Consider the following 27737-nt stretch of genomic DNA (forward strand, 5'->3'; position numbering starts at 1 on the left):
ACTAAATAAATTACAGCAGAAGTTAATTTTGGGTTGTTTTAAGCTTGTTGATGTATGTTAATTTGAACAACTTAATTATTCATAAGCAAAGGATGATGATTTTCCTTTTCTTTTTTAAGTAAGTACAGTAATAAGAATCTGGAAAGAGGAACAGAAAGAAAGAAGCTATCGTGAGAGGTGAAATATAGAAAGTGACATTGTAAACTGACATAGGTAAAACATTAAAAGGATTTTTAAGAGTGAATTTTAGCAAAAATTCATTCATCTAATTAAAATTCATAAATAGCGGCAGTCCTAAAACCACCCGAGCTCAGCAGTCTGATACCCATATTCTCTTAGTTATTATCGAGAGTAGAAAAGTTTGTTTTTTAATTGAGCGAACTCTGACATCTTTGGTAAAATATTTTGCTTTGTAAAAACATGATTTTTGTTTTTCAAAACTTCATTACATGGTTATTATCAAAGCTGTTACACAACTTTTCTTCCTCAGAATACCATGTAATTTCCACTTTCAAGAGGAATCCTCTCGAACAGGCCTTCAGACGGCCCAATGTAAATCTAACCTCCAATCACCTTTTATATCATTACTGGATTGCTGTAAGCCATAAGGCCCCAGCATTCCTGTATGATATCTACCTCAGGATGACTGGAAGAAGCCCAAGGTAATGGTGACTGGCTCTGTCTTATCTGTTCCTCTGACTGTTAAACAACCCATGCTTACACTAAAATGCATATGAATTAACTCTGTATTTGTTTATGCTTATGATAAGGCTTAATGGCCTTTTGTGAATGAGAAGACTCTTGAATTTAAGACTTTGTCAGAAAAGCGAAGGTAGTGTTGTCACTCTAATTTATTCTAAAGTTTGGATAATAAATTATTGTCGTGTGCTGAATTTTAGGTCTAACTTTAGGTCTTTTTTTCTGAATAGCAAATAACATTCAAAATGCTCTGACGCTTATTTTTCCTACAGGATATTATCTAAATCATTTCTTCAAGATGAATCCTTTAAACCAAGTATACAGGCACCCCAATGTTAAGTTGTGTTCCAACAAGTTATTGCTTCATTATTGGAAGGGTGTCAGACATACAGTACCTGCATTATTGCTCGATCTTGCACTCAGGTTGACAGGTCAGAAACCGTGGTAAGAGGAATAGCAGTAAATACACCTATGTATTGGTAAGGTGGTGGAAGCTTGCTGGAGAGACGAAAAGTCTGCTAGCATGAGCTTTACCTTTAGAATTACTAACCTGAATAATCACAATCACAATCAGGACGCTAGGACATTTCTTAGAAATTGAGGATATTTGGGGAGACTGTGGATCTCATTTTATTGGGCCATTGATCCTCCAAAATCCCATAATAGAGGAAATGTCCAGCATCAAGGTTGTCATTGTTATTATAAGCTGAAATTGAGCCCGTCTCTCCCCCTTAAAAACTTAGAGGTGAGTCTATAGGGGATTAAGGGTGAAATATTTTACTGAGTGGATTGTGGAGTTTTATATGAAAAAAACGTAGAATGCTTCTAAAAATTTAATTGCTCCAAATATCTCAGCTGCCCATTCAGCTTATAATATGGTAATTACAGTTTTTGACTAATTTTCCAGGTTGAGAATGTCATAGTTTAAAACAAAATTTAACAAATGAAAAACTTTCTTTGTTCTTATGGTTGTTATATAGCCTTTCTTTCTTCTTTTCTTTCTTATTGAAACCCCACAGACTTAAAGTCCTCCCCTCCCACTGTCTTTACCAGAATTATAGTGAAATGTACCACAAATATATTTTTTTTTTTAAACTACATTGGCATTACAGTGGAGACTTTGATTGGAGAGTTCAGGATTTGAGTATTTATCTATAAAGAAGATGCTGATTCCAGATCTTCCATCAACTGTCAAAAAATGAAAGTGAGGTATCTGCCAGTTATAGTGTATCAGGATCTGAGTTACTTGTAGGGCTTTTCTGTGGATTCAGTTGTCCGTTACATTCCTAACCCAGTATGTTAAGTATTGAAATATGTGAGAGGTGTTGAACAACTTTAGACTAGATAAAGAAATACTTCATGGAAAAAAGATCCAAAGTGTATCAAAATTATTTTCACGTTTTTCTAGAATGATCTGCGAAATGCAGTATTTGTGATTGGCATCATTCTTTCCTGGCTAAAAAGCAAATGTAAAATTTATGAGAGATGGCATTGCATGCTTGCTTGATATTAATAAGGTTATTGCACGTTAGAGCAGAAAAGTCAAAACTACATCTACAAAAGTAAAACAGGGTAAAAACAAAGCCTGCCTGATACAGTAAAAGGGGCTTAGTAAACTTGAAAAATGAATGAATAGCCAAAATTTATTAAATCATTTATAGTAGGTGTTGCTACATAACAAATCATCTCAAACTTAGTGGCTCAGAACCGAAGTTATTTTTTATTTTTAAATTTTTTTTTTGACGTTTATTTTTGAGACAGAGAGACAGAGTATGAATGGGGGAGGGTCCGAGAGAGAGGGAGACACAGAATCTGAAACAGGCTCCAGGCTCAGCTGTCAGCACAGAGCCCCACACGGGGCTCGAACTCACGGTCTGCAAGATCATGACCTGAGCCGAAGTCGGACACTCAACCGACTGGGCCACCCAGGCGCCCCAGAACAGCAGAAGTTATTTTATCATTTCTTTCAGTCCATTGTTTCTCTCAGGATCAGGAATTCAGGAGGGAATCCGCAGGACAGTTTTGGCTTGGGAGACTTTCACAGGATTGTCAGATTCAGATGGGGCTGAAAGGGGGCGGGCAGCGGAGCACCTTGTATCACTGTCTCTTCGTAAAGTGGCGGCAGGATCTCTTCCTATAGTGTCTTTTCAAGGACTGGTGGTAGCCTTAGGGGAAATGAACTGCTTATCTGGTGACCGAAGGCTTCAAGGAGAAGCATTTCAGCAGGCTGGCGGAGCCGTGTGCTTCTGACCTACCTACGGAAATGATACAGCACTACTACCTACCAACTTATTCTTTCAGTCACAAGCCAGTCACATGTCCTCTGAGAGTCAAGGAAAGGGAATGTAGAGAATGTTCAAGATCATGTAAAATTGAGCAAGTGAGTTGAAAGGTATTGTTGAAGCCATTTTGGAAAGTGCAATTGGCTGTGGTCAGCCTCCTGGCCACGACAGTTCATATTCCTCCCTTGTGGAGGATACGCTTATTTCTTCCCCCCTACCAAGACCTTCCTCGCATCAGCTTGAAGCCACTGTTGGGTCCGCTGAATCTGGCACAGTGGCAGATGAGGCTGTTTAGGAGTGGTTTTGCAGGTATAGTCCCTCAAGTGTTGGTCTGAAAACCTATGAATGAAAGTGATAAGTTACCTGCTGCCTGCACACCCAACGTGGATAAGCATAGGAAAATGACTGGACGATTTTGCGCAATCACTGGTCTGTAACAGTTTTGAATTCCAGCTAGGCATGTTTGATGGTTTTTAATTAGGGTTCAGTCCTACTCTCTGGTTGTTCTATGAGGCTCTTGGCTCTGCCCTCTGAGTCATCCTTCTTTTTTCATTAAAAAAAAAAAAAAAAGGCCTGTGTTTGCAACTGAATCATCTTCTTACCCTACTTCCTTGCCCATAAAAGGTTGTGAGTCCCTAGGGCTGGGATCAGCAAACTTTTTCTGTAAAGGGCCATGTAGTTTCTGTTGCTGTTACTCGCTTCTGCTGTTAAATGTAGCTTCCAGCTTGCAACTACTCAACTCTGCAGCCATAAACAATATGTAAATGAATAAGCATGACTATATTCCAATAAAACTTTATTTATAAAAACAGATGGCTTTGGCCCCTAAGCTCTGGTTTGCTGAGTCTTGATCCAGAGGCCTCTATTCACTTAGTATGGTCTCTGTCCCTTTAAGTGTAAACTGATAGGATTCTTTTTCAAACTGTACACATTTCCTGTATATCTAATTTTAAAGCAATCTACTCCATTACATCAAAGCCATACCCACAGAACTCTTTAGGGCATGCCTTTTTCTATCTTGAGTTCCTTATGAGGTTGCTATGGAACAATACTCTTAGATTCTGCCTCCTCAACAGTAGAGTTTCTATGAGACATGTCTTTAAGATTTGGAGTGAGTTTTTGTTTATCTGAAAGGTTCTGTGAGGTACTATTTTAGATCTTTCTGAGATCTTAAAGAGTCTTACATCTACTTTCTGGATTTGATCTATGCTCAGAAGCCTTTTTCTTTTTCTTTTTTTTGAGAGTGAGTGCAAGCAGGGGAGGGGCAGAGAGAGAATCCCAAGCACGCTCTGCACTGACAGTGCAGGGCCTGATGCAGGGCTCAAACTCATAAACAGTGAAATCGTGACCTGAGCCGAAATCAAGAGTCGGAGGCTTAACTGACTGACCTACCCAGGCACCCCTTGGAAGCTCTTTCTTAACTGATTCCTGGCTGACATTTTACATTCCTTCCCAGATTCTACTCAGTTCATTTTTTTAAATGATCATCTTTGTTCTTTTTGAGGAAACCTTCTCGGCTAGATCAAGTTTATTAGGTACGGTTTTTATTTTTCATGTTACCACAAGTGACACTTTCGTTCTTCTAACTTCCAGCAATATTTTCCTCACTTTCCTTTAAGCCCTCACCAGCATCTTCCTTTAAGTTCTTTGAAGTTCCCACCAACATTCTTTTCTTCGTCCTTCCAGGTTTCATTAGTGGTCTCCTCAAGGGTCTTCGGATTCTGTTACGACTTGATCCTAAAGCCAATACTACATGTTTTAGATGTTTATTATAGTAGCCCCTCATTCCCAGTACTGATTGTATTGATACTTTCCTGGTACTCATATCTATTCTGTTACCTGTGCTGCATGACAAATCACCTCAAACTTCGAATCTTTTTTTTTTTTTCCATCTGAAGTATAATTGACATCAGACTTAGTGTCCTAAAACAACAATCATTTTATTTATCTCATGATTTCTGTGGGTCAGAAATTCTAGAAGGCTTTAGTAGGTGGTTCTAGCTCAGGGTCTTTCAAGAGATAGAGTCTGGCTCAGGTACACTGTGGGAGTAGTAAAGAAAAGGGATTGTTCAGAGCAGCTAGAGTGGCTGGGCATCTTTCTCACATCATGTGGTTTCAGAGCCTTTCTGTGCGGTCTTTCCATATGCACTAATTTGGACTTCCTACAACACAGCACCCTTAGAGGGAGTTGAATGGTATATATGGCAACTGAGGTCCTCAAGCGTGAGTATTCCAGCGAACAAGGCAGAAAGCTCTCTAACTTTTTCTTACCTACCCTTGGAGGTTACATAGTGTCATTCCTACCTCACTCTGTTGGTTATATGTTACGTTTACCTCTTGATGGAGCGATAGTCAAGGTGATACTGTAGGTGAGCGTGTAGGATAGGAGGTAATATAATCACCTTTGGAAGTTAAAGTCTGCTCCAAATAGAAAACATCAAGTGAAGAATCTTCTTAACTGAGGTTTGTCCCGTGCAAGACTAAGTATCAAAGCAGGAATGATCCTTGACCTCTAGCAGCTTATAGTCTAAAAGTAACAAGAGCCAGAAAGGTTTTTTATTTAGGCAATTTTATAAATGTTAAGTACAAAGTCTTATAATTCATATTATGTAATTTGTTCAGATATTTACTGAGCAAGGTAGTGGGCTTTATATCTTATATTGGGGCCTTAATAATAGTGCCTCCTTCTTTATTACAGTAATGTTAATCATGTCATTCGTGGTGTCTACTTGTTTACATTATTCTGCATGTCAGCTAGATAAAAATCTAACTTACATATATATTTTAACATAATTACAAAAAGTACAAATCAAACATGCATCTTAAGGCTTCCTGGTTAATAGTCATTGGGGAGTAGGATGCATGCCATTATTGCAAATAGAAGCAGTATAAATTATTCACTGTAGCTCTTGAAATGCAGTAGATATTTCATCACTCTTAGAAATGATATTAAAGAAATGGTTCCATAGCCTTATTTTTTTGGTTATTAATCTTAACTCTCTCTAGCTTAACTTTATTGAGTCTGATATTTTTCATCTTTGTGATTCTTTTTTTAATTTTTTTAATGTTTATTTATTTTTGAGAGAGAGAGAGAGAGAGAGAGACAGACAGAGCATGAGTGGGGAGGGGCAGAGAGAGAGGCAGACACAGAATCTGAAGCAGGCTCCAGGCTCAGAGCTGTTAGCACAGAGCCTGATGCGGGGCTCAAACTCGTGAACCATGAGATCATGACCTGAGCCGAAGTCGGATGCTCAACCGACTGAGGTACCCAGGTGCCCCACATCTTTGTGATTCTTTTTTTTTTTTTTTTAATTTTTTTTCAACGTTTATTTATTTTTGGGACAGAGAGAGACAGAGCATGAACGGGGGAGGGGCAGAGAGAGAGGGAGACACAGAATCAGAAACAGGCTCCAGGCTCTGAGCCATCAGCCCAGAGCCTGACGCGGGGCTCGAACTCCCGGACCGCGAGATCGTGACCTGGCTGAAGTCGGACGCTTAACCGACTGCGCCACCCAGGCGCCCCTCTTTGTGATTCTTAATAGAGGGCAGTATCTCCATCAAGGAACATTTGAAAATATTTGGAGACGTTTTTTGTTACTATACCTAGGGGAGGGATGCTACTGGTATCTAATGGGTAGAGGCCATTAGATGCTGAACAGGACAGCCCCCCACAAAGAATTATTTGGCCCACGATGTGTGTAATGGTGAAGTTGAGAAATCCTGGACTAGATGACCATGAAGAGCTAGCCCTACCCTAAAGGATTGTGACTATTTTTTGCAGGTTGCCATAATAAAGAATACATACTCAGAACATACATGGTGATGTAGTCCCAGGCATCTATCTGCTCACAGGGCATTTTAACCAAAGAGTGACTATGCAAGGTTTCAAGTTTCTTTTTATCCTCATAGTATTCAATCCAGTACTTTTATTGCTTGATAAATATTCTGTGAACTTTACACATATATGGCCTTTCAGATTTCCTTCTCCCTCTCCCAATTTTTTATCATAATTATGTTTTGAATGGCTGAATGGTTGCAGGGTAATTTGTCACTTGAGTGAAACTGAAGATAAGACTAGGTGAGAATTGTCAGTGACAGAGAAATTAGGAAGAGAAACTTGTTAATAAGATGTATGTTGGAAAATGATGTTAAGTAAATATGTGTATGTGTGTTATTCAAGTATACTACACTGGTTGTAATGGTAGATATTGATTTAATTACAGATCTGTTACATCTTTTTGTTTTGTTTTGTTTTTTAGGGAAAAAAGAAAAGGTCTAATCTTTTCTAAAAGCAGCATGTCTTGTTTTTTCCCCCGCCATGTGCTTTCTATCTGTCTGAGCTATCCCTGTCCAAATACAACCTTCAATGCCCAATAATTCTTTTTGTGTTTGATGGAGGTTTTATTTTGGAATTCTTTTCTTGCATGAACCAGTTTTTCTCTGCATAGTCCATGTTGTCTCAATTTCTCTTAGTATTCTGGATTCAGGGTTTCTTTCTAAATGTATTGAATATGTCATCAGAATTGCTTAGCTAATGTTGCTGTTTTGACTTTCCCCCCATTTCTGGTGGTCTTAATTTTCTCCCACTTTCTCCATTTCTAAGACCCCTAATTTTGGGACTTTCTAAACTATGTAAATGCTAATCCTTATTGTGGGAATATAAACAATTCTTTTATTTTTCCACAAATTATTTTTCTGTTTATCAGAGGTCAGGAATTTTTGGTGTGTGTTTTGTTTCAAAAAGTTCTTTCTTCCCTTTTCCTACTTACCATGGGTAATTATTACTGTATAGATGTTACTGCTCTGGTTAGTGTTGTGATATCAATGACTTACAGTGAGCCACGATCTATAAAATGACAGATTTAAAGATTAAGGTCCCTCATCCTTTTTAAAAAGGAACAAGCAAGAAATATCAAACAAAAATATTTCTGTAGGGATGAATAATGGGGGATTTGGGGAGGTAAGTGAATATCTTGAATATCTATTTCAGAAAGTTTTCAGCATCAGTCATTGATTTCACAGCACATTCAGACAATCAAGAGTGATACCTGTCTGTGTTAAAGAGAAAATTACTCTAAAAATGTATGTAGAGAGAGATGATTAAATGGCAAACGAATATTTCTGTATACTTTGCCTCCATGATGCTGAAGAGTGGAGATCACAGTATAACTCCTTATGTTATAAATTCACAGGAAATCTTAGTAATTCTAGTCAAACTAAAATGTGATTTAAGGAACAAAGAACAAGGGAATACTAATTGAATCCATTTATTTGCTTAGGATTATAGAAGAAAATTTGACCTTAAAGTATTGTATTTCCTATGAAAATTTTATATATCAATAGAACTCTGTTTAGGCAGTATTAAATTCATTTGCTGCTGCTTAAAATTTTTTTTTCATTTTGGATTTATAAAATGTTCTTCCAAGATGCAGAAATATTCTCTGGTGGTTTGGTCACTTACTGAATGAATTACAGAATTATAATTTTATTGCTACCATCTCAATATAGAAACTGCACCTTGGGTGGTGATGAGATTTTTCCTAATCTATGCGAATTATGAATCTGTCAATTTTTCTCATAATACAGGATGATGAAAACAATAACTCGTCTTCACAAAGCTATGGTGTTTCTTGAATATTTCACAAGTAATTCTTGGGTTTGGAATACTGACAATGTCAATATGTTGATGAATCAACTAAACCCTGAAGATAAAAAGGCAAGTATTTTCTGTTTTATTTTAGAAAACATAGCGTATTAATTGGACAGCCATTAGCAACCTGAGAAATAATTGGATATTTTCCAGTCATTAATGCAAAAAGAAAGACATTTGACCTATTTATATGTGTTTCATTAAAGCTTCAATCATAATTGTTGGTGGTAAAATAAAATTGCTTCATCTTAGAATTTATAACATAAGTACTTGAGAGTGGCAGAGATGTTTTCAAAGTATGATTGAAATGTTGGTTCTTTTTTTCCCTTTAGTGAGATTCAAAGAGAAACTAGAATTCTTTATGCATTTTTCCTTCAGTTTGTTTTCTTTGAATTTTGAGAAAAAAACCTTCCTTCTGAAATTGTTTTACCTCATATATTCTTTAATTTCTTATCATTCTACATTTCGCCCTCTGTTTGTTTGAAACTTAAACTCTTTGTGTGCGTTCTTTTTGAGGTTACCTTAGGTATTTTAACATACATATCTAACAAAGTCTAAATTAAGCAATTTCTATAGCCTCTTTTTAATGATATTTAGGACCTTAAAATGTTTACACTGTGATTACCACCCCACTAATTTACATAGTCATACATTACTTTAGTTCTCTATTGAAACCCTGTAATTAGATATGACTTTGTTTAGTTGTATTTAGATTTAACTAAATATTTACCAGTAGCTTTGCTATTCCATCTTCTCTTTAGGACCCTTTTCTTTCAGTTTGAAATGTATCCAGAATCCCAGAATATGATTTAGTAGGCGGTCTGTTAGTAGTGAGCTCTCAGTTTGTGATTGCCTGGCATGTCTTTATTTCACTGTTTCTGTAACATGATTTCAGTACGTGAAGGATAACTTTCTTTTTTATGTTCCTTTAATATTTCACTTATGTTGTTGCTGTTGAAAAATCAGTCTAATTTGCTGCTGCATTACAGGTGCTCTCTTATTCCTGTCTGTTTTTCAGAGTTTTTCTTTGGTGTCCTGCAGTTTCACTGTGGATGTGTCTAGGTATAATTTTTCAAAATGTGTCCTGTTTCACAAGTGGGCTTCCCGGATCTGAAGTGTGAAGTGTGTTAGCAGTTCAGGACAATACTTAGCTATTGTTTCTTCAAATATGGCCTCTTTGGGGTGCCTGGGTAGCTCAGCCAGTTAAACATCCAACTCTTGATTTCAGCTCAGGTGATCAACTCACGGTTCCTGAGTTCGAGCCCCGCATCGAGTTCTGCGCTGTCAGAGAAGAGTCCGCTTGGGTTCTCTCCTTCTCTCTCTGTTCCTCGCCTGCTCATGCATGCACAATCTCTTTCTCTCTCTCTCTCTCAAAAATAAATAAACTTAAGATATATATATATATATATATATATATATATATATATACCTCTTCACCATTCTCTTCTTGTGAAATTTTAATATATTTTACATCATTCTTTCCTCTTTTAAGTTTTATCTCATATTTTATCTCTTTGTTTCTGGCTGGAAAGCTAATGGTTAATAAAAGGTCTGTGGCAGTCTTTCAGCCCTGTCTGCGCCACCCAGTTGAATAAGGGGGTTCAGTTATTTTCATGTTTAGAAATTCAATTTGTTTTTCAGATCTTACAGATGTTCCTTTCTCTTTTTTATTTTTGATTTTTATTTTAGAGCAAGCGGGGGAGAGGGGCAGAATCTTTTTTTTTTTAAATTTTAAAAAATGTTTATTTTAGAGGGAGAGCTCATGTAAGCTGGGGAGGGGTAGAAAGAGGGGGACAGACAGCAGATCTGAAGTGGGCTCTGTGCTGACAGCAGAAAGCCTGATGTAGGGCTCAAATTCGTGAACCATGAGATCATGACCAGAGCTGAAGTTGGATGCTTTACCAACTGAGCAACCTAGGTGCCAGAGAGAGAGAGAGAGAGAGAGAGAGAGAGAGAGAGAGAGAGAAAATCCTAAGCAGGCTCCACACTCAGTACAGAGCCTGATGCAGGGCTTGATCCCACAACCCTGGAATCATGACCTGAGCCAAAATCAAGAGTCGGACACTCAACTGACTGCGCCACCCAGACACCCCTCTTACAGACATTTCTTGAAACATGGTAAACATAATTGTTTTAAATTCTGTGTCTGATAATTTAAACTTCTAAAGGCTGTGCAGTGGTGACACCTGATCGTCTGTTTATGCTGGGTCTCACTCATGGCACCTTGTTTTTTTTCTTATTGTTTGACTGTATATTCATATTCCTTGAGGATTTCTGTGGAAATTTTTTGAAGCATATCTTGAAATTGCACTTTTCCAATAAGGATTCGCCTTTGCTTCTGCCAGTAGCCCAGTGAGTGATTATTAGCATTAACTAGCCAGGTGGCATTAACAGGCCAGGACCACTTTAAGATATCTGATTAAGTTTTTAGCCTAACTCAAGTGAATGTGGGCCTTAAATAGGCTGGTTCATGCTTCTAGTTTCTCAAAGGAGATTTCTTTTTCATCTTCCCAGGGGCAGTTTCCTTTCTCTTTCCACGTCTTTCTTTAAAAATTTTAGTACTTTGGGGCGTCTGGCTGGCTTAGTCGGTTAAGTGACTTTAGCTCAGGTCATGATCTCTCATCTCATGAGTTCAGGCCCCACGTCGGGCTCTGGGCTGACAGCTCAGAGCTTGGAGCCTGCTTTGGATTCTGTGTTTCCGTCTCTCTCTGCTCTGTCTCTTCTCTCTCTCTCTCAAAAATAAACATTAAAAAATTTTAATGTTTTATTTAATATACCCAAATAATATATAATTTAAACAGAAATTTAAAAATCACTGAAAATTTAAACAACTGTTTATATGATATTATACTTTCAATTTTTTTATACTGAGCTTTTGAAACCCTGTGTGCATTTTATACTCCACAGCAAATCTCAGTTCAGACCAATCACTTTCAAAGTTCCCAGACATGCATGTGGCTTGTGGCTACCATATTAGATAGTGCAGATTTAGTACATGTTACTGGTCGTGCGTGATAAAGGCATTGAGTGTGCACTTTTTTTTTGCCCACTTCTGTGTGTGGTGGGTTTACTTCTTTTTTTCACCCTTGCTCTCAGGATACAGCTTTGGGAATTTTTATCTTTTTGCAGCAATATTCTGTAAGACACCTTAACTGATGGGGCCATAGGCTTTATAGCCAATCTTCATCCTTGCCTGCAGCATCAAAACAGAAGGTCCCAGTTACCAGGGTTCTGCAGAGAATCCCAGGTTAAAAGATTTATGGCTTCTACTGATTCCTTATGTTCTCCCTTCCCATCTTCCTTGTCCCCATCCCAGTGCACAACACATACTGCCCAGTGGATTATTAGAAAGTGACCATCCAGGTGAAGAAATAGAATATTTTTGTCCTCAGAAGATCCCCTTGTGCCCCCTCCCAATAACTACCTTCCAAAAGTAACAACTATCTTGAACTCTGGCATTAAATAGTATACCCATTTTTGACTTTATACAAATGGTATCATACAGTATTTTTTCATTTCTTTTGTTGATACCATATTTGGGTTATTTCCAGTTTTTGGCTGTTGGGAATAATTCTTCTTTGAGCCATGTGCACACATTTATATAGGATATATATCTAGAAATAGAATAGCTCAGTCAAAGGGTATTTGTATGTTCAATGTAGTTGATAATGCTAAACAGTTTTCCAAAGTAGTTGTTCTGATTGACATTTTGTGTGGCAGTGTACAAGAGTTCCTGTTAATATGCATCCTCCCAACAGTTGGCCTTTTCATTTTAATTTTTAATTTTAGACACTTTGGTGGGTATATGGTGGTATCTCCATGTGATGTTAACGTGCATTTCGTATTATATAAAAAGTTTGTGTAGAAATGGCAAAAAACGTCAGTCCTACTGAAAATGGGCTAGAGATGAACAGTTTACAGAGAAGTAAATGCAAATGATTAACCATTGGAAAAGATACTCAACCTCACTCATAAAAATGGAGATGCCAACTGAAATTAGACTAAGATATTTACTCCTTAATAGTTTGCAAAAATGCAAAACTTGACAGCCTACCCTTCTGGTAAGGTGTTGGCCAGTGGGAGTTCCTATATACATTGTTGGTAGAAATGTATCTTTCTTGGAAATGTATTTCCAACTTTCTGTATCCTTAACTATCAGATATTCCTCTTATAAGCAGCATATAGTTTTACTGTATTTTACTTTTTTCAGTTTGACAATTTTGGACCCTTATTTGGAGGATTTAATCCATAATTTAATTTTTGATAACAGATTTAAATCTAACGCTTAGTGCATTCTATTTGTCTTACTTAAGTTTTTGTTTGTTTTCTCTGAGGTTATTTTTTACAGTTTTGTATTTTCCCCATCTGTATCAGTTACATAAAATATACTCTTTTTCAGTTGTACTACTAGGTTTCTCTAAAGATTACAGCATCCTTCCTCACTTCCTCAAAGACTAATACAATATTGATACTTCTTTTTTTTTGGAGAATGCAAGGCCTAATACTTTTCTGCTGTTGTTACATATTTTAATTGTGTATGTGTGTTGTATGCCTCACCACCATTATTCTTAATTGCACTCTACTAAGTATTCACATAGATTTACCAGCATAATTGGCCTTTTGTGGCTCTTCATTTCTTCTTCCGTCTCCAGACTTCAATCCAGAATCCTATTCATTTGGCTTAAAGAATACCCTCTGGTGTGCTTCTTCCTCTAGTGTGAGTCATCTGCTGATATCACATTGTCTCAGTTTTTATTCTTCTGCAAACATCTTTATTTTTCAAAGATGTTTATACTGTATAGAACTGTGTGTTAGCAGTTTTCTCTGAGCACTGGAAGACATCTTCTCATAGTCTCTTGGCTTCTGTTGTTTCTTTTGAGAAGTCAAGTGTCAGTTTAATAGTTGTCCCTTCGGAGGTAACCCATAACATCTTTTTCTGATGTCTTCAAAATTTTCATCTTTGACTTTCAACAGTTTTATTCTTGATATGCTCAGGTACTTGCATGTGTATGGTGTATGTGTGTTTTGAATCTGTGGCTTAATGTATCATCATTTTGGAAATAAAAATTCCCAGCTGTTGTCTTCTCAGATGGTGCCTCTGTTCCATTCTTTTTCACTCTTCCTGTGGGAGTCCAGTTAACATAGTTTCATAATCTCTCCCATCTTAAATCGAGCCTCCATTTATTTTTTTTTTTTTAATTTTTTTTTTAACGTTTATTTATTTTTGAGACACAGAGAGACAGAGCATGAACAGGGGAGGGGCAGAGAGAGAGGGAGACACAGAATCTGAAACAGGCTCCAGGCTCTGAGCTGTCAGCACAGAGCCCGACGCGGGGCTCGAACTCACGGACCGTGAGATCATGACCTGAGCCGAAGTCGGATGCTTAACCGACCAAGCCACCCAGGCGCCCCAAATCGAGCCTCCATTTAGTGCAGTGTTACTTTAGTGATTTATTTATGGTAGTTGTTTTTGGTCTGCAACTTGATATTTTCAGATAAGTGATGATAAATAGTGAATAATCTGTTTCTCACTCTAAAAAATAATCAGATCATGTATGGAGAAGCACTGAGCAGTGCATAGCCTTCTTATTTTGTCACAAAATAACATTTTTGTAAAGCTTTATTTTTTAGATTCATCTATCCTTTTCATCAGATGGCTCCTTACTGTTACCTAAACTCCTAAGCTAGCTTTCATAAAGTCTTTTTTTCTCTTGATGTCATTACTGTTCTATAGGAAAGGTAATACATGTGGTTTGCAGGATGTTCAGGAAGAAATACTGGAAATATATTAATATGTGTATAAAGTGGTGAGGAACACATAGATTATTTGGACAATGGGATTTGATTTTTTTTAGTGTAAAAAGAAGGTTGCTTTTTCCTTACACTTCATATATACTTCTCTTTGAATGTTGACATGAGCTTTCAGATTATCTCCTGAAATGTTTCTGTGTTTCATGGGAGGTATAAAATAGGGATTAAGAACTTCTTTGTGAACAGCAGTAAGATTTTAAAAGTTAATACTATAAACATTTTGTAATCTTGTCATGTGGAATTAGCCTTTAAAAAAAGTATGAATTTTTGACCAGTTGTGAAAAAGTTATTCAAGAGAAAAACTGATGGTTGTTTTGTTTCTATAGACCTTTAATATTGATGTACGGCAGTTACATTGGGCAGAATATATAGAGAACTACTGCATGGGAACTAAGAAATATGTATTGAATGAAGAAATGTCTGGCCTCCCTGCAGCTAGAAAACATCTGAACAAGTAAGTTTTTTACATGGGCTTGATTGCATCGTGTCTTCCTTATGAATTATCACACAGTTTTTTATTTTATTTTATTTTATTTTATTTTATTTTATTTTATTTTATTTTATTTTATTTTATTTTATTTTATTTTATTTTTTGGTGAGCTGGTATATTGCTAGTGTAATATTTTATTTAGGAAAAGTGCTTACATTAGCACTGGAACTATGGTAGTATTTAGCCTAAGGTTGTTCAAACTTACTGTCTTTATCCTGTTCCTTAGCACTAAGTTCAGGTGGAATTTAGTTTTGAAAATCACTATTTTCCTTTGTATTTCCTTCCTTTGTATTGCTACTGAAGAAGTAAAGATATTAGGAGAAAATAAAAATGTATTTTAAACTAGAGGTAGTTATTTGAAGTGTTGTGTTTTTTCTTTTGTTTTTTTCCCTTTGTCAAATACATCTTTGGAAGAGGAAAAGCGATACAATAATACATCATTCAGCATAGAATTTTTTCTTTGTTTTTGAAACAAGGGTTATAATTATTCCCTTAGTCTCATTATAAAAGTAATATATACTGATTGTTTAAAAAAACTCAAAACACAGGAAAAAAATCACTGTTACCCATAATTCAGAGATGTAGTTAATTTCAATAGTAACCTCTTTTATTTGTAGTGTTTTTATAATACAGTCTTTATAACAGCTTTCAAGACTTTCACATTATTCCTCTTGGTCTTCTGACTTTATGAGGCTTTGCAGGGCAGCTAGTTAAATAGTTGAGGAAATGGAGGTTTAGGGAAGTTGTGTTTGCAGGTCATATGCGTTAGGCAGCAGAGCAAACTAGAATACTGATTTTTGACTCCTAATTCAAAGCTCTTTTATTTTTGAGAGAAAGAGACATGCAGAGTGTGATTGGGGGAGGGGCAGAGAGAGAGAGGGAGACATAGAATCCAAAGCAGGCTCCAGGTTCTGAGCTGTCATCAGAGAACCCACTGCAGCGACTTGAACTCACAGACTGGCGAGATCATGACCTGAGCCCAGGTCAGACACTTAACTGACTGAGTCACCCAGGTGCCCCATGAGCTCTTTTGTCTATACCATCATTTGTATATTATAGTCCTGTCTTGGATTGCCTATTGAAGGTAATGGAATTTATGTAACATTGTTATGTACCTGAACATTTGTATTCCTTTCTAACACCATTGAAAATATAAAAAATGTTTTGAAATATGAGTACACTAACATTAATGTTACTCTTTGAGACTGGGAGGGCCCTTTTATATGGACTCATGCCATGCTGCTTTCATAGATGAGAATTTGTCCAGTTGGCCTTTGATAATGTGACTGTCAGCTGTAAGTGAAGGAGTGAATTTGCATGTCTGACAGCTTAGAAGTACCTAAAGATGTTTAAAAATATTTTATTTTTTTGTCTGTAGGATGATGTATATAATGCCCAAACCTTTTTAGATTAGATGGGAAGCTCAGAAGGGGCATGTCTGTTTTACCTACAGTATACCTAGTCCTGGTCATACAGAAAGATGCTCAGTAATACTTGTTGAATGAATAAATTTGTGTCCCAAATTTTTTTGTTATAAAAAATCTTTGTTTTATTCATGGTTAATAGAGGTAAGGTGTTGTTTGAGGGACTGCATGGTCAGGTTTGTTTGACTTTTGCAGACTTTCTAATTTAAGGGCTCCTAGTTAATTTTAAATAAGTTTCACATTAGTAATGGATTTGAACTCTTTTTTTCTTTGGTCTAAATATCAAAGTTTATTGAAATAAAATATAACTTATCATAAAAAATACTAATATCACTGGTTACAGTTTTAAGTATATTAACAAAAAATCCAACATTTTAATCCTAGAATGACACTATCTATACTTGTGGTACAATAACAAACATGAAGTTAAATATGGAATAATGAAGAATTCTGTCAGAATATTTTACACTTTCCCATCTATGTTCAGTATGCCTTTTTTAAGGAATATCCTCTGAAAGTGAAACTTTTGGAATATGTTTAAAGACATAGTTTTTAGGGGTGCCTGGGTGGCTCAGTCGGTTAAGCATCTGACTTCAGCTCAGGCCACGATCTTGCGGTCTGTGAGTTCAAGCCCCGCGTCGGGCTCTGGGCTGATGGCTCGGAGCCTGGAGCCTGCTTCCGATTCTGCGTCTCCCTCGCTCTCTGCCCCTCCTCCGTTCATGCTCTGTCTCTCTCTATCTCAAAAATAAATAAACTTAAAAAAAAATTTTTTTTTAAAGACATAGTTTTTAGAATTAAATAGTTTTAACATAATTAGCATTTAAAATAATAACTTTCTTTCATAGAAATTCAGTTCAGTTCTAAGCTGGGTGGATGATTTTAGGTGTCATCATTTGAAAAAAGTATTTCAATGCTGTTTTGTATCAATCTCTAGGGTTGCTATTATTTTCAGACTGGAATTAAAGCTGGTCATAAAGCAAAATGGATGAATTGTTCCACAAGTAGAAAGGGCATTAAGGTAGTAAAGAAAAGGAGAAAAGAATAGGTGCTCATACACAATCTGTATATTTAAACTCTTTGAGAACTCTTTTTCAATTGGCCAATCTTGGCCTAGCACAAAGAGATCTATATGTCATAGCAACTTCTCGAACCAAATAGTTGGACAGTAGAGTGGAGGAAGAAAACTTGTTTCTTCTTGCTGCATTTCAAAATGACTTGCTCTGCAGTCATTATACCGTAATGGATTTGAGCTTTGATGAGATCAGCAACTGGGCATTGATTATCTGCCATCCAACAATATTTTATTCTAGAAAACATTGTCTGATATGTCTCTTGATTTGCTTTCCAGGTTGAGGAACATACGGTATGGTTTCAATACTATCCTTGTGATCCTGATTTGGCGCATTTTTATTGCAAGATCACAAATGGCAAGAAACATCTGGTACTTTGTGGTTAGTCTGTGTTACAAGTTTCTGTCATACTTCCGGGCATCCAGCACTATGAGATACTGAAGACGAGAATTTAGCATTAGAACATCTATGCATATGGTGGTCTAAATGCACAAAATGTAAAATGTACTTAAGTCATCTCACCTTTTGTCAAGACATTAAATCATCTTAGATCAGAGTGTGGAGTACAGTATGGTACATTTTATGTAACATTTTAACGTTTATGCTTACAAAATCTAGTGAACACACTGTGGTTATGCCAGCTCAAATCTACAATAGCCACCAAAACCATGACTTAACATTTTGATCCCTGGGGACAAGGGGTGGGGTGAGGGTAGGAATGGGGAAATAGGAACACTGACCAGTATAACTGTGCAATTCTGGAACATATTGATTAAAATATGCCTTAACATATAGTGAGTTTCTAATTCTAATATATAGTGCAGTGGAAAGCATTTATTTGGACAGGAATACATAGCTAAGTTGGTAGATATTTAATTCTTCAGTGTTTGGTTTTTTTCATCAGTTGAAGTGGGTTTTAGTTTTGTTAAAATTACAGCCAAACTCTTTTTACATCATTTCGTAAGTTATTAAGTGGTCTCCAATGTGAAAGACATGTTCTCATTTCCTTTCTCTGATTAGTGGTCTGATGCACATCATTTTTTTGTAAGCAATCAGTTGCTTCCATTATCAGAAGGCTATATGTTATTCTAAAGACCCTACTGGATCTAATGAGTTTGAGAATCCATATCACCATATGCTATGTATTTTTTGAAGGAAAATGAGAACGAATTCAATAAGACTATTGGTGTCAAAAAGAAGACGAATACAGTTTTCTTCTCCACATTATGACCAAATAAAAATCAGTCCTGTGAAATTGTGTTCAAGAATTCAGTACATAAACTGGAGGATTTCTTGAGACTGGCAAAGAAGGGTGCAGGTGGGGAGGGATTCACCATATTTGTGCTCTCTTCCCTGTGTACATTATATTAATAGGACTTTTAAGGCTTATACAGTCTTTCCAGTGAAAACTGATAATGCTTTATTATGGAAGAATATATTTGCAGATAGTCCTAACATTAAGAAAAGGTTCTCACATGTGTGGAAACACATACTAACTTTTGACCTTGAGAGCTGAATTCCTTCAAGAAAAATAAAATAGTGCATAAAATAACATGTATAAAATTAAATAAAGGACTTTATTTACATACCACCTAAAGTAGCAAACTGTTGAATGAGATATCATTTATTTTTTCTGCATGTAGTTTTAAAGAGATGCATTATAGAAACAAGTAATAGCAAGAAAATTAATGTGTATTTTAATGATACATTATTATTCCCTTTAAACCTTTAAACCTTAATAGTAGTAAACTGTCCTGTTTTAACATACGTTTGGTTTAACGGATTGATTAGCATAACATGTTCGAATTTAGCTGATCAAGTTGTACTATATTTAAATCAACAGTATATCTTGAATGTGTTTAATGAGGTCAGTTCACAATACAAAAAGTTACATAGAACTTTACATCTTACTTTCTCTGTCAATTTAAATGCAAGAAGTTTATTTTGTTATTGTGAAAACCTAAATGTAAAGGAAACCACCTTCTTCCATGCAGGTGTGTAATCTTGAGAAGGAAAAATGCTTCCATGGTGAAGCCAGATTTTCTGTAGTAAAACTTTTAAACATTATTTTAAAAGAAATATGTATGTATGTGTGTGTGTGTGTGTGTATGTATGTGTGTATATATATATATATATATATATATATATATATATATATATTCATATTCTTTGAAACGATACTAAGTCTCTGGTCTAGGACCATACCTTGTGTAAGGCGTGAGAGACCAGGACAGTGTCTAAAAATGGAATAAATGATGATGCCTTTAATTTAAAGTGGCCCATAATTAACTCTAGATGCTCTATACATTGAGTACTCCATCTCTCCAAATACATTTCCGTAATGGGTTGAAAACATGCTAATATTTGTATGATGTTTGTGCTCTGCCAGATATACTTAGAATCAGATGAAGTGTCTTTGTATCTTGCAAAAGAATCAGGTACAACTTTGACAGGCATGTGAAGTACAGAGGGGGGTATGTCTTCTGAACCATGGCATTGTTCTTGTAATCCAGTGTAGGGAAATGCTAGCTAGGCGGGTGCTGAGGCCACTGCATTAATTTTGTGTGTTTAGAATTCTGTTGTCAGAAGAAACTCATGAATGAATTAATATATCATTGTAGAACTTAGTTCTGAAATTAGTGTGAAGAATACATAGGTTGTTAATCCCCACCAACTAGACTTAAGCTTAACTCAAAGATTTTGGAAATCATTTTTGTTGATGTCATTTGTCAGACAGAGTTTTAGTTTTGTTTGATTATATTTTCACACGAGCTCCATTTTTAACATGATAGCCTAATAAATTTGACATTTCATTTAATTCATTTGATAAAGAGCTATATTGTAAAACATTTGGGCTTTTTCCCTCTCTTCACTCTTGATTCTTATAATTCTGTGCGTTTGTCAATTGTGACATCATTTGTGGCTATATTTAAATTTGACTTGGCAACATTAATATGTTTTAAAAGTCAACAAAGAAGCATGGCAATGTGTTCTTTGACTTAAGAATGGTATAAACATGGTATAAAAATGGTAATAAAGATTGAAAGTAGGGAGGAAAATAATCTTACTTCTCCCCTTTTTTTGTGTGTGTCTATAGGAACTGGTTCAGGGTTTTTTTGCTTTTTGTTTTAAATGTAAATTGATAATCTTTTATAAGAAGTAAATAGAAGCATTATTGGGTGCCTTTGTTTGTAAACCAAAAAGTAATAAATGAATCCCTATATTTCCATTATAGTATTTATTGTATTTTTACGATAATTATCCTGAAAATTACCTGTGAGATGACGTGGTTAGAATTCCAGGAAGCAGGCCTCACGTATGCTACTTACCTTTTTTTAGGTGCACTTATTACCTCTTGTATCTTAATGTTATTTAATTCTGAGTTTTTTACAAGCATTTTAGGGGTAGCATATGGACAGGATGAATGCCTTTCATTAAAGTATTATTTTCATGTATTTGTCTGGAATGAGGTAGTTTTTACCAGGAGACTGTCAATGTCTCATTGCGCTCCAGCCACTCTCCTCCACGTTGAATGATACCGTTTTAATTTATGGGTACCTTTGTAGTAATTTATCTGTTGAGGGAGGATGAGGGATCACTCACTGGTAATAGAGACTAACCGTAAAAAAGAAGGTGTTGGGCTGGGTTCGGGTGAGTGTAAATGGCCTTTTTCCAGGCCACCTCCAAGCCCTGACTCAAAACCATTAGCACTGATTTGCTCTACTCTGAGAAAAACTCTCTAGCCATTTGCATGAGAAACTAGAGACAGGAAGGTATGCTGCATAACTTGATAGAGAAATGAGTTCATTAAACTTATAGTCTCTGTGATAAAAGAAATATGAAATATTTTCTTATTGAATAATTAATGTTTTTATCTTAAAGCATTTTCTAGTCATAGAATGAATTTATCTTTTTTTTTTTTATGGTGGTATGTTCTTCTATTTCTGTTACTCTTAAGATTCCTAAGCAAATCATCTTTGTCAATTGAGCATAGTTGTGTCTAATTGTTAAATAATTCCTTGATTTTTCTTTATTAAAGACAAGTTTGAGTAACATTAAGTTTGACGTGCTCCTTTTGCAAGTTGATGGCTGTAAAATACATTTATGTAGAAAAACACAAAGTGAGAAGTATGAATTTAATATCTTTACTGTAGGCCTGAAATGAAAGGAATAAGGCTATAATTGTTTTTCTTTCTTTCTTTCTTTCTTTCTTTCTTTCTTTCTTTCTTTCTTTCTTTCTTTCTTTCTTTTTTGTCACAGATCGCAGACACTGCCTTTAATTTTATACAAGAAGAAAAGAGGCACTGGAGATTTTTCTGAGTTCATTAAAATATACAAATATTCATAGTTACTGTCTTCGAAATATTTACCTTAAGATTCTCTACTAGATGTTTAACTTCATTTTCATATTACAGCTTCATGGGGTTGAAGTAGGTGTCCTCCAAAGATGCTTTAGAGACAAAATTGCTTTATTTTCCGCTGGTTGTACAGAAAACCTAATACATTCTCGCTGTCTGTGTCTCTCTTATGCGTAAATCTGTTTGATCTTGAGATTTGGTGACCAAGTATAACTAGAATGTTTTAGTCTGAACCGTGTAAAAATGCTAATATTTGATCATCTTAGACCTATAAAGGTCTAAGGCTTTCTTATGACTCAACCTAGTATTAGATCTGCTTTTTTGGTTTTATTTTTTTAAAACATCTGAACCTAAACATACAGAAGAATGTGGTTTCATTTAAAATAGTCATCCTGGGAGATTGTAGATCAGTACTTAATTTTTTTGACATTTAATACCTAATTTTCTGCTTTATGTTGTATCTTTCATAGATTCTTGTCATTTCTCCCCACCTGGTTGTTGATTTCTTGAAAGGCAAACCAGCCTTGTACCCTTCATGTAGTAGAAGTAACACTAGCGAACGTTTGTTGAGCATTTATGCTGTGTATCAGCCAGTACTGTAAACATTTTACATATATCAACCCACTTAGGCCTTTTAGCAACCCTTTGAGGAGGGTCCCTCTATCATCTGTGATTTATAGGTGGGTAACTGAGGCAAATGTTTACCCATGTTACCAGTTCTAGTGGCAGAGCCTAGGTGTGAACTTAGGTAAAGCCCTGCTCCACAATGCCCAAGACAGTACTGTAGGAACATAAATGTTTCTGGACTATTCAGAGAAGTTGCCTGACATGCTGTTGTTCTAAATGTCTTTATTGGCTTCTTCCTTTTATTTTATTTTTAAAGTTTATTATTTTGAGAGAGAGCATGTATGTGAGTGGGGGTGGGGGAAGAGGTGGGCAGAGAGGGGAAGAGAGAGAACCCCAAGCAGGCCCCGCATTGTTTGGAGCAGAGTTGGATGCAGGGCTTGAACTCATGAACCGTGAGATTATTACCCGAGTCGAAATCAAGAGTCAGACCCTCAGTCGACTGAGCCACCCACACGCCCTTTATTGGCTTCTTCATTTTAAAACCCAGCACTCATCAAAATATTGAGAACTTACTATGGGTCTGGTGCTATGTTTTATACTGCAGTTATCTGTTTATCCATTCGTATCACTCACCACACTGTAAGCTTCTCAGTGGTCCAGACATGAATATAACACACTGCCTCCCCTTTAGGATTTGGTGATTTAACATACATAAGTACACAATTTTAAACAGGCTTTTTGTTTATTTATTTTTGAGAGAGAGAGAGCGAGAGCAGGGGAGGGACAGAGAGAGAGGACGACACAGAATCTGAAGCAGGCTCCAGGCTCTGAGCTGTCAGTGCAGAGCCTGACGTGGGGGCTCAAACTCACAAACTGCGAGATCATGACCTGAGCAGAAGTTGGACGCTTAACCAACTGAGCCATCTAGGTGCCCCAAGTAAACATAATTTTATTTTATTTTATTTTTTTAATTTTTTTTTCAACGTTTTTTTATTTTTATTTTTGGGACAGAGAGAGACAGAGCATGAACGGGGGAGGGGCAGAGAGAGAGGGAGACACAGAATCGCAAACAGGCTCCAGGCTCCGAGCCATCAGCCCAGAGCCTGACGCGGGGCTTGAACTCACGGACCGCGAGATCGTGACCTGGCTGAAGTCGGACGCTTAACTGACTGTGCCACCCACGCGCCCCAGCCAAGTAAACATAATTTTAATACAACATACAAGGAAAGAAAAAGACGAGATACTAAAAGCACTAAAAACCTGCCTAGTGTTTCAGGGAAGGGCTCATATAAACACCTGACATTTAAGTTGTGGTTGTAAGTCTGATTGGGACAAGGCTGGGATCGAGATGCATTCCATGTATAGAGCAGAGCACATGTTAAGGCTGGGCAGTGCGGTGCAATGAGGAAATATTTTGGTGCTACAGAGGAAGACGACGAAGGGAAGATGAAGTTAGGGGCCAACGAGGGCCTGTGCATGGTCAGTGCACTCTAGGCTGTGGAATACCTCTTGTCTAAAACACTCCGTTTCCCCAGCCAAAGCCCACCTATTAAATATCAATAGATTTGTGACTTTAAATGTACTGACCCATTACATTTATAAATGAAATTAGTTTGAGAGAAAAAAGTCTACTCCTACCGTGTCCCTAAGTACTTTTGAGAATACAAACCACAAGAGTATTTAAACAACTAGTTTCTGGTCTTCAGTTTTTTGATTCTCCAAGTAGGATCCCTAGACCAGCAGCATCTGCGTCTCCTGGGAACTCCATAGAAATGCAGCTTTCCAAACCATCCCAGACTTAGTCAGAAATGGGTGGGCCTGGCAGTCTGTTTCACAAACTCCCAAGTGACTGTAAAGTGCACTGAAGGTGGAGAAGCTCTGGGCTCTATAGTCAGTCTTTGTGAGGTACCAGCAAGGTCCAGGCAGAGTGCTGTTCTAGGATCTGGGACAAGGTCTGGAAAGTTCTACTTGAAACTAAAAATCACTATAGAAAACACCATACAAAACACATAGTAATACATAGAAAAGGGTCTGGCCTGGCAGGGATAATGCCAAAACGTTCAAGTTAGCCTTGTGTGGTGGAGTTATGGTTGGTTTGGCTTTTTGTCCTTTATTCTCATATTTTCTAAGTTTTCTGCCGTGAGCCTGAGTTTTCTTTTTCTTTTTTTTTTTTTTTAACCAAAGCAGAGTTTTTATTTTAAAATAACTTTACAGATGTGGGTGCATGGAATTTGGAAAAGTAACAAAAATGTAAAAATGTGTCTTTTCTCCAATAAAGAGTCAAAGTCCATTCATTCTGGATTTTTAACTCCAAATCTTGAGGTGGAATTCAGTCTCACAATTAAGGAATGACAACTTACTAGGCAGCAATGACCCTTGAAACCAGGTCTTTGTTCATATTCTACATTGGTTAATTGTGATTTGACAGAGAATCTGCTCCCATTCAGCTCTTGGTAGACTGAGAAGGTGTTCCTCGTTCTTAAAGCGGAGTTCTGGAACCAGCGCCGTGGGGATCTCTCTTAACTACCATAACATGGTGCAGGCAGTTGAAAGTGTTGCTAATTTGAGAATGTCATCTTTGAGGAAATCTGAAATGATCAGAGTTCTGTGGCCTTAAGCTTTATGAAAACAGGACTTGCCCCACCTCCCCCATTACATTGAAAATACCTCTTCGCTTTGATTTCTGCATTTGATTGTGAGCTGTCCCTTAGAGCAGGGCCTGTTAAAGTACCTGGCACATAGAAGTTACTCAATAAGCCTTCCAACTTACTGATAACGTGAAGTTTGTTTTGTTCTTCCTTCTGTGAGTCACAAGATTTTAAGCTCCCTCCTCATGTACAAGATTTTGCAATTGAGGAGACTTTGCCGAAAAGGATGTGAAAGTGGTTTACACTGTTAACCATTTATTTATTTTTTTAATAAAGCTAGAGATGCTAACAAAACAGACAATGCACTTGCCCCAAGTTAGAAACTCCACAATTGACAAATTTTACCAAGTCTTTTATTCAACAAGACTTTTTATCCACTAATGTAAAATCATGCTTAAATTCTATCTTCTAAACTCTTAGCAGGTTATAATCAAAATAATAACTCTGATGACTGTATTACCTCCAGAGTCTTTCTTGATAAAGATATCTATTCAAAGAAGCCTAGTTGATTTCTGGAACGTGGTGATTCCTAATGGTGTGTGCTTTAGATTAGAAAAAACTCGGGGTGAGCTTTATGAATGCTTAGCAGTGCTAAAGCCATTGGGAAGGTGGGCTGTGTGTAACATCTAACAGCATTGTAGAATGACCTAATGGAACACTTTTACCTGACTACATCATCTGCCTTCCCCATTATGCCAGAATCCATCTTACAGGCCTGGGCCAATTTTTGAATTGTTTTCCAGTTCATAGTGCGCAATGCACTGTAAGAATTGCCCACCCTGCTCTGATGTCTTCAACCCTCAATTCCTTCATTCGTATAATATCAGTATTGTCCTAACTCCTGTCATGTTAGGACCATCCTCCTACCTCTCCCGTATTGTCAGATGCACTTTACCTGCAAGTACACTTTGTATATCCATACTTGGTTGGCTTCACAGACCATCAAATTCTACCTATCTGTGACCATCCCAGAGCAAATGGACTGTTTCTTGAAGAATTGTCAATACTGGGGTCCCGGATGGGATTTAGCATGATCATATCCAGAGACCCTCCTCCTTGGCACAAGGGCAGACATATTAGCGTTTTCTCAAAAAGACACGTACACAAAACCATCCCCATCATTTTACCATTTTTCCCTTGGCAAGAACTTTCTAGTTATTCCATTTGAGTTTCTAATTCTGATGCACAGTCCCCCGTTTGCCCCTAAGACGAAGGTTCCTATGTGCAGTGTTCGTCCTTCACCCCTGCAGACCTCCTCTTTGCAACTGATTTCCATGCCTTGTCTGGTTCCTCTTCAAAGCATGCTCTTCCAGCAGCTGAATGATCTTCCTAAATCACAAATCTGTTCATGTTTACCCCTATATACTTAAAACCCTAAGGGACTCCCCTTTTGCACACTGTCCCCAGGACCAAGCCCATACTTCATGACACGGTTTCAATAGCTCATCATGATCTGGACAACTTCTTGGCTCTCACATTCTTCCTATTCCTCATGTCCAAACCACTTGGTGTTCTACCAAATCTCTCTAGTCTCTCTTGCCTTGATCACGATATCCCTCTACCTGCAAAATTGTGTCTACTCTCTCCAACTTTCTCATTTCAGTTTAGACATCAAGTCCACATCAGGGATGCCTTCAACTGCAAATAGCCAAGAAAGCCAGATGGCAGCTAATTTTTTGTGAGCATTGATTTACTGTCACCATCAGCATTATTGGTATTATTTATAATCATAAGTTCAGTCTTCCAACCTATTCTTAAGTGATCCAGTGGCTGTGATAAAACTCCATTCCACATTCCCATTCCCCTGGTTCCAAACCGGGGATCACAAACAGGTTTTATCTTAGCTATTGTTGCCAATTGGTTAATAACTGATACCTGTGTTGAAAAAATTTTGAGACTCGAGACACTCAGCAGAAGAGAATGCCTTGTGTGATCTGTCGTGGGTGCAGAAAACAAGCGTGGCATGTGTGCAATGTGTCTGCCGTCTTTTGCCAAACTTGTGCATCTCTAAACGGCTTGGAATAAAAACGGTTTCACAGTTAGCTTGTTGGGATGAAAAAGCACAATTCTAGATGAGGAAAAGCATTATGATTACTTTTTCTCTAATTGGCATACCTGGTGCATTGTTCCACTTTAAATGATAAAACAGCCTCACTTTTCTAGGATTAAACCCAATTTAGTTGTAGTATAGTTATTATTTTTTGTGTACATTACTCAGCTCAGCTTGCTAGTATTTCTACTCATCAGTCAACTTTGAATTGTTACAACACTTAACACATAAGAACCTTACAGCAGTAGTTACATTTATCTCTTCCCATTTTTCATGCCTTTGTTGTCAAATATTCTTTTTTTTCAGCTTTTCCAAGTATTGCAAACTGCAGAAACATTTTTGCTTCAAATAGTCAACTGTTTTTCGTGCCAATGAACTTAAGAAAACAAAACGTAGTTAGCATTTATGGAGTTCTTTATTCCTTCATGTAGATCCATATTTCCAACTGGTACCATTTCCCCTTGGCCTGAAAACATGAACATTTCTGGTAGTGTAGGTCTGCTGGTGGTGAATTCTTTAGCTTTTGTTTATCTGGAAATGCCTTTATTTTATCTTCATTTTGTAGGATATTTTCCCTGGAAAAAGAAGTCTATGTTGGCAGCTTTTCTTCTTTAGCATTTCAAATGTATCATTTTAAGTACATCATTGTCTTTTGCTCTCCATTGCTTCTCATGGGAAGTCGGTGAAT

At 36.9% G+C, this 27737-nt stretch overlaps 1 protein-coding gene across 2 annotated transcripts in view; it reads left to right on the forward strand.

Annotated features, from left to right (window-relative positions):
- Nucleotides 1-21485, forward strand: part of FAR1 (fatty acyl-CoA reductase 1) — an 80817-nt gene extending 59332 nt beyond the window's left edge. For both annotated transcript variants that reach the window (XM_047070402.1, XM_047070401.1), the window contains 4 exons: nucleotides 491-662; nucleotides 8568-8697; nucleotides 14769-14896; nucleotides 17705-21485. In XM_047070402.1, the coding sequence (XP_046926358.1) occupies nucleotides 491-662; nucleotides 8568-8697; nucleotides 14769-14896; nucleotides 17705-17867 (593 nt within the window). In that variant the 3' untranslated portion in view covers nucleotides 17868-21485. The remainder of the gene's footprint in view (nucleotides 1-490; nucleotides 663-8567; nucleotides 8698-14768; nucleotides 14897-17704) is intronic.
- Nucleotides 21486-27737: the final 6252 nt, after the last annotated feature.

The sequence above is a fragment of the Lynx rufus genome, unplaced genomic scaffold (assembly GCF_022079265.1).
Source record: "Lynx rufus isolate CCGP_SWC_20201006 ecotype Redwood Valley unplaced genomic scaffold, mLynRuf1.p SCAF_9, whole genome shotgun sequence".
NCBI lineage: Eukaryota > Metazoa > Chordata > Mammalia > Carnivora > Felidae > Lynx > Lynx rufus.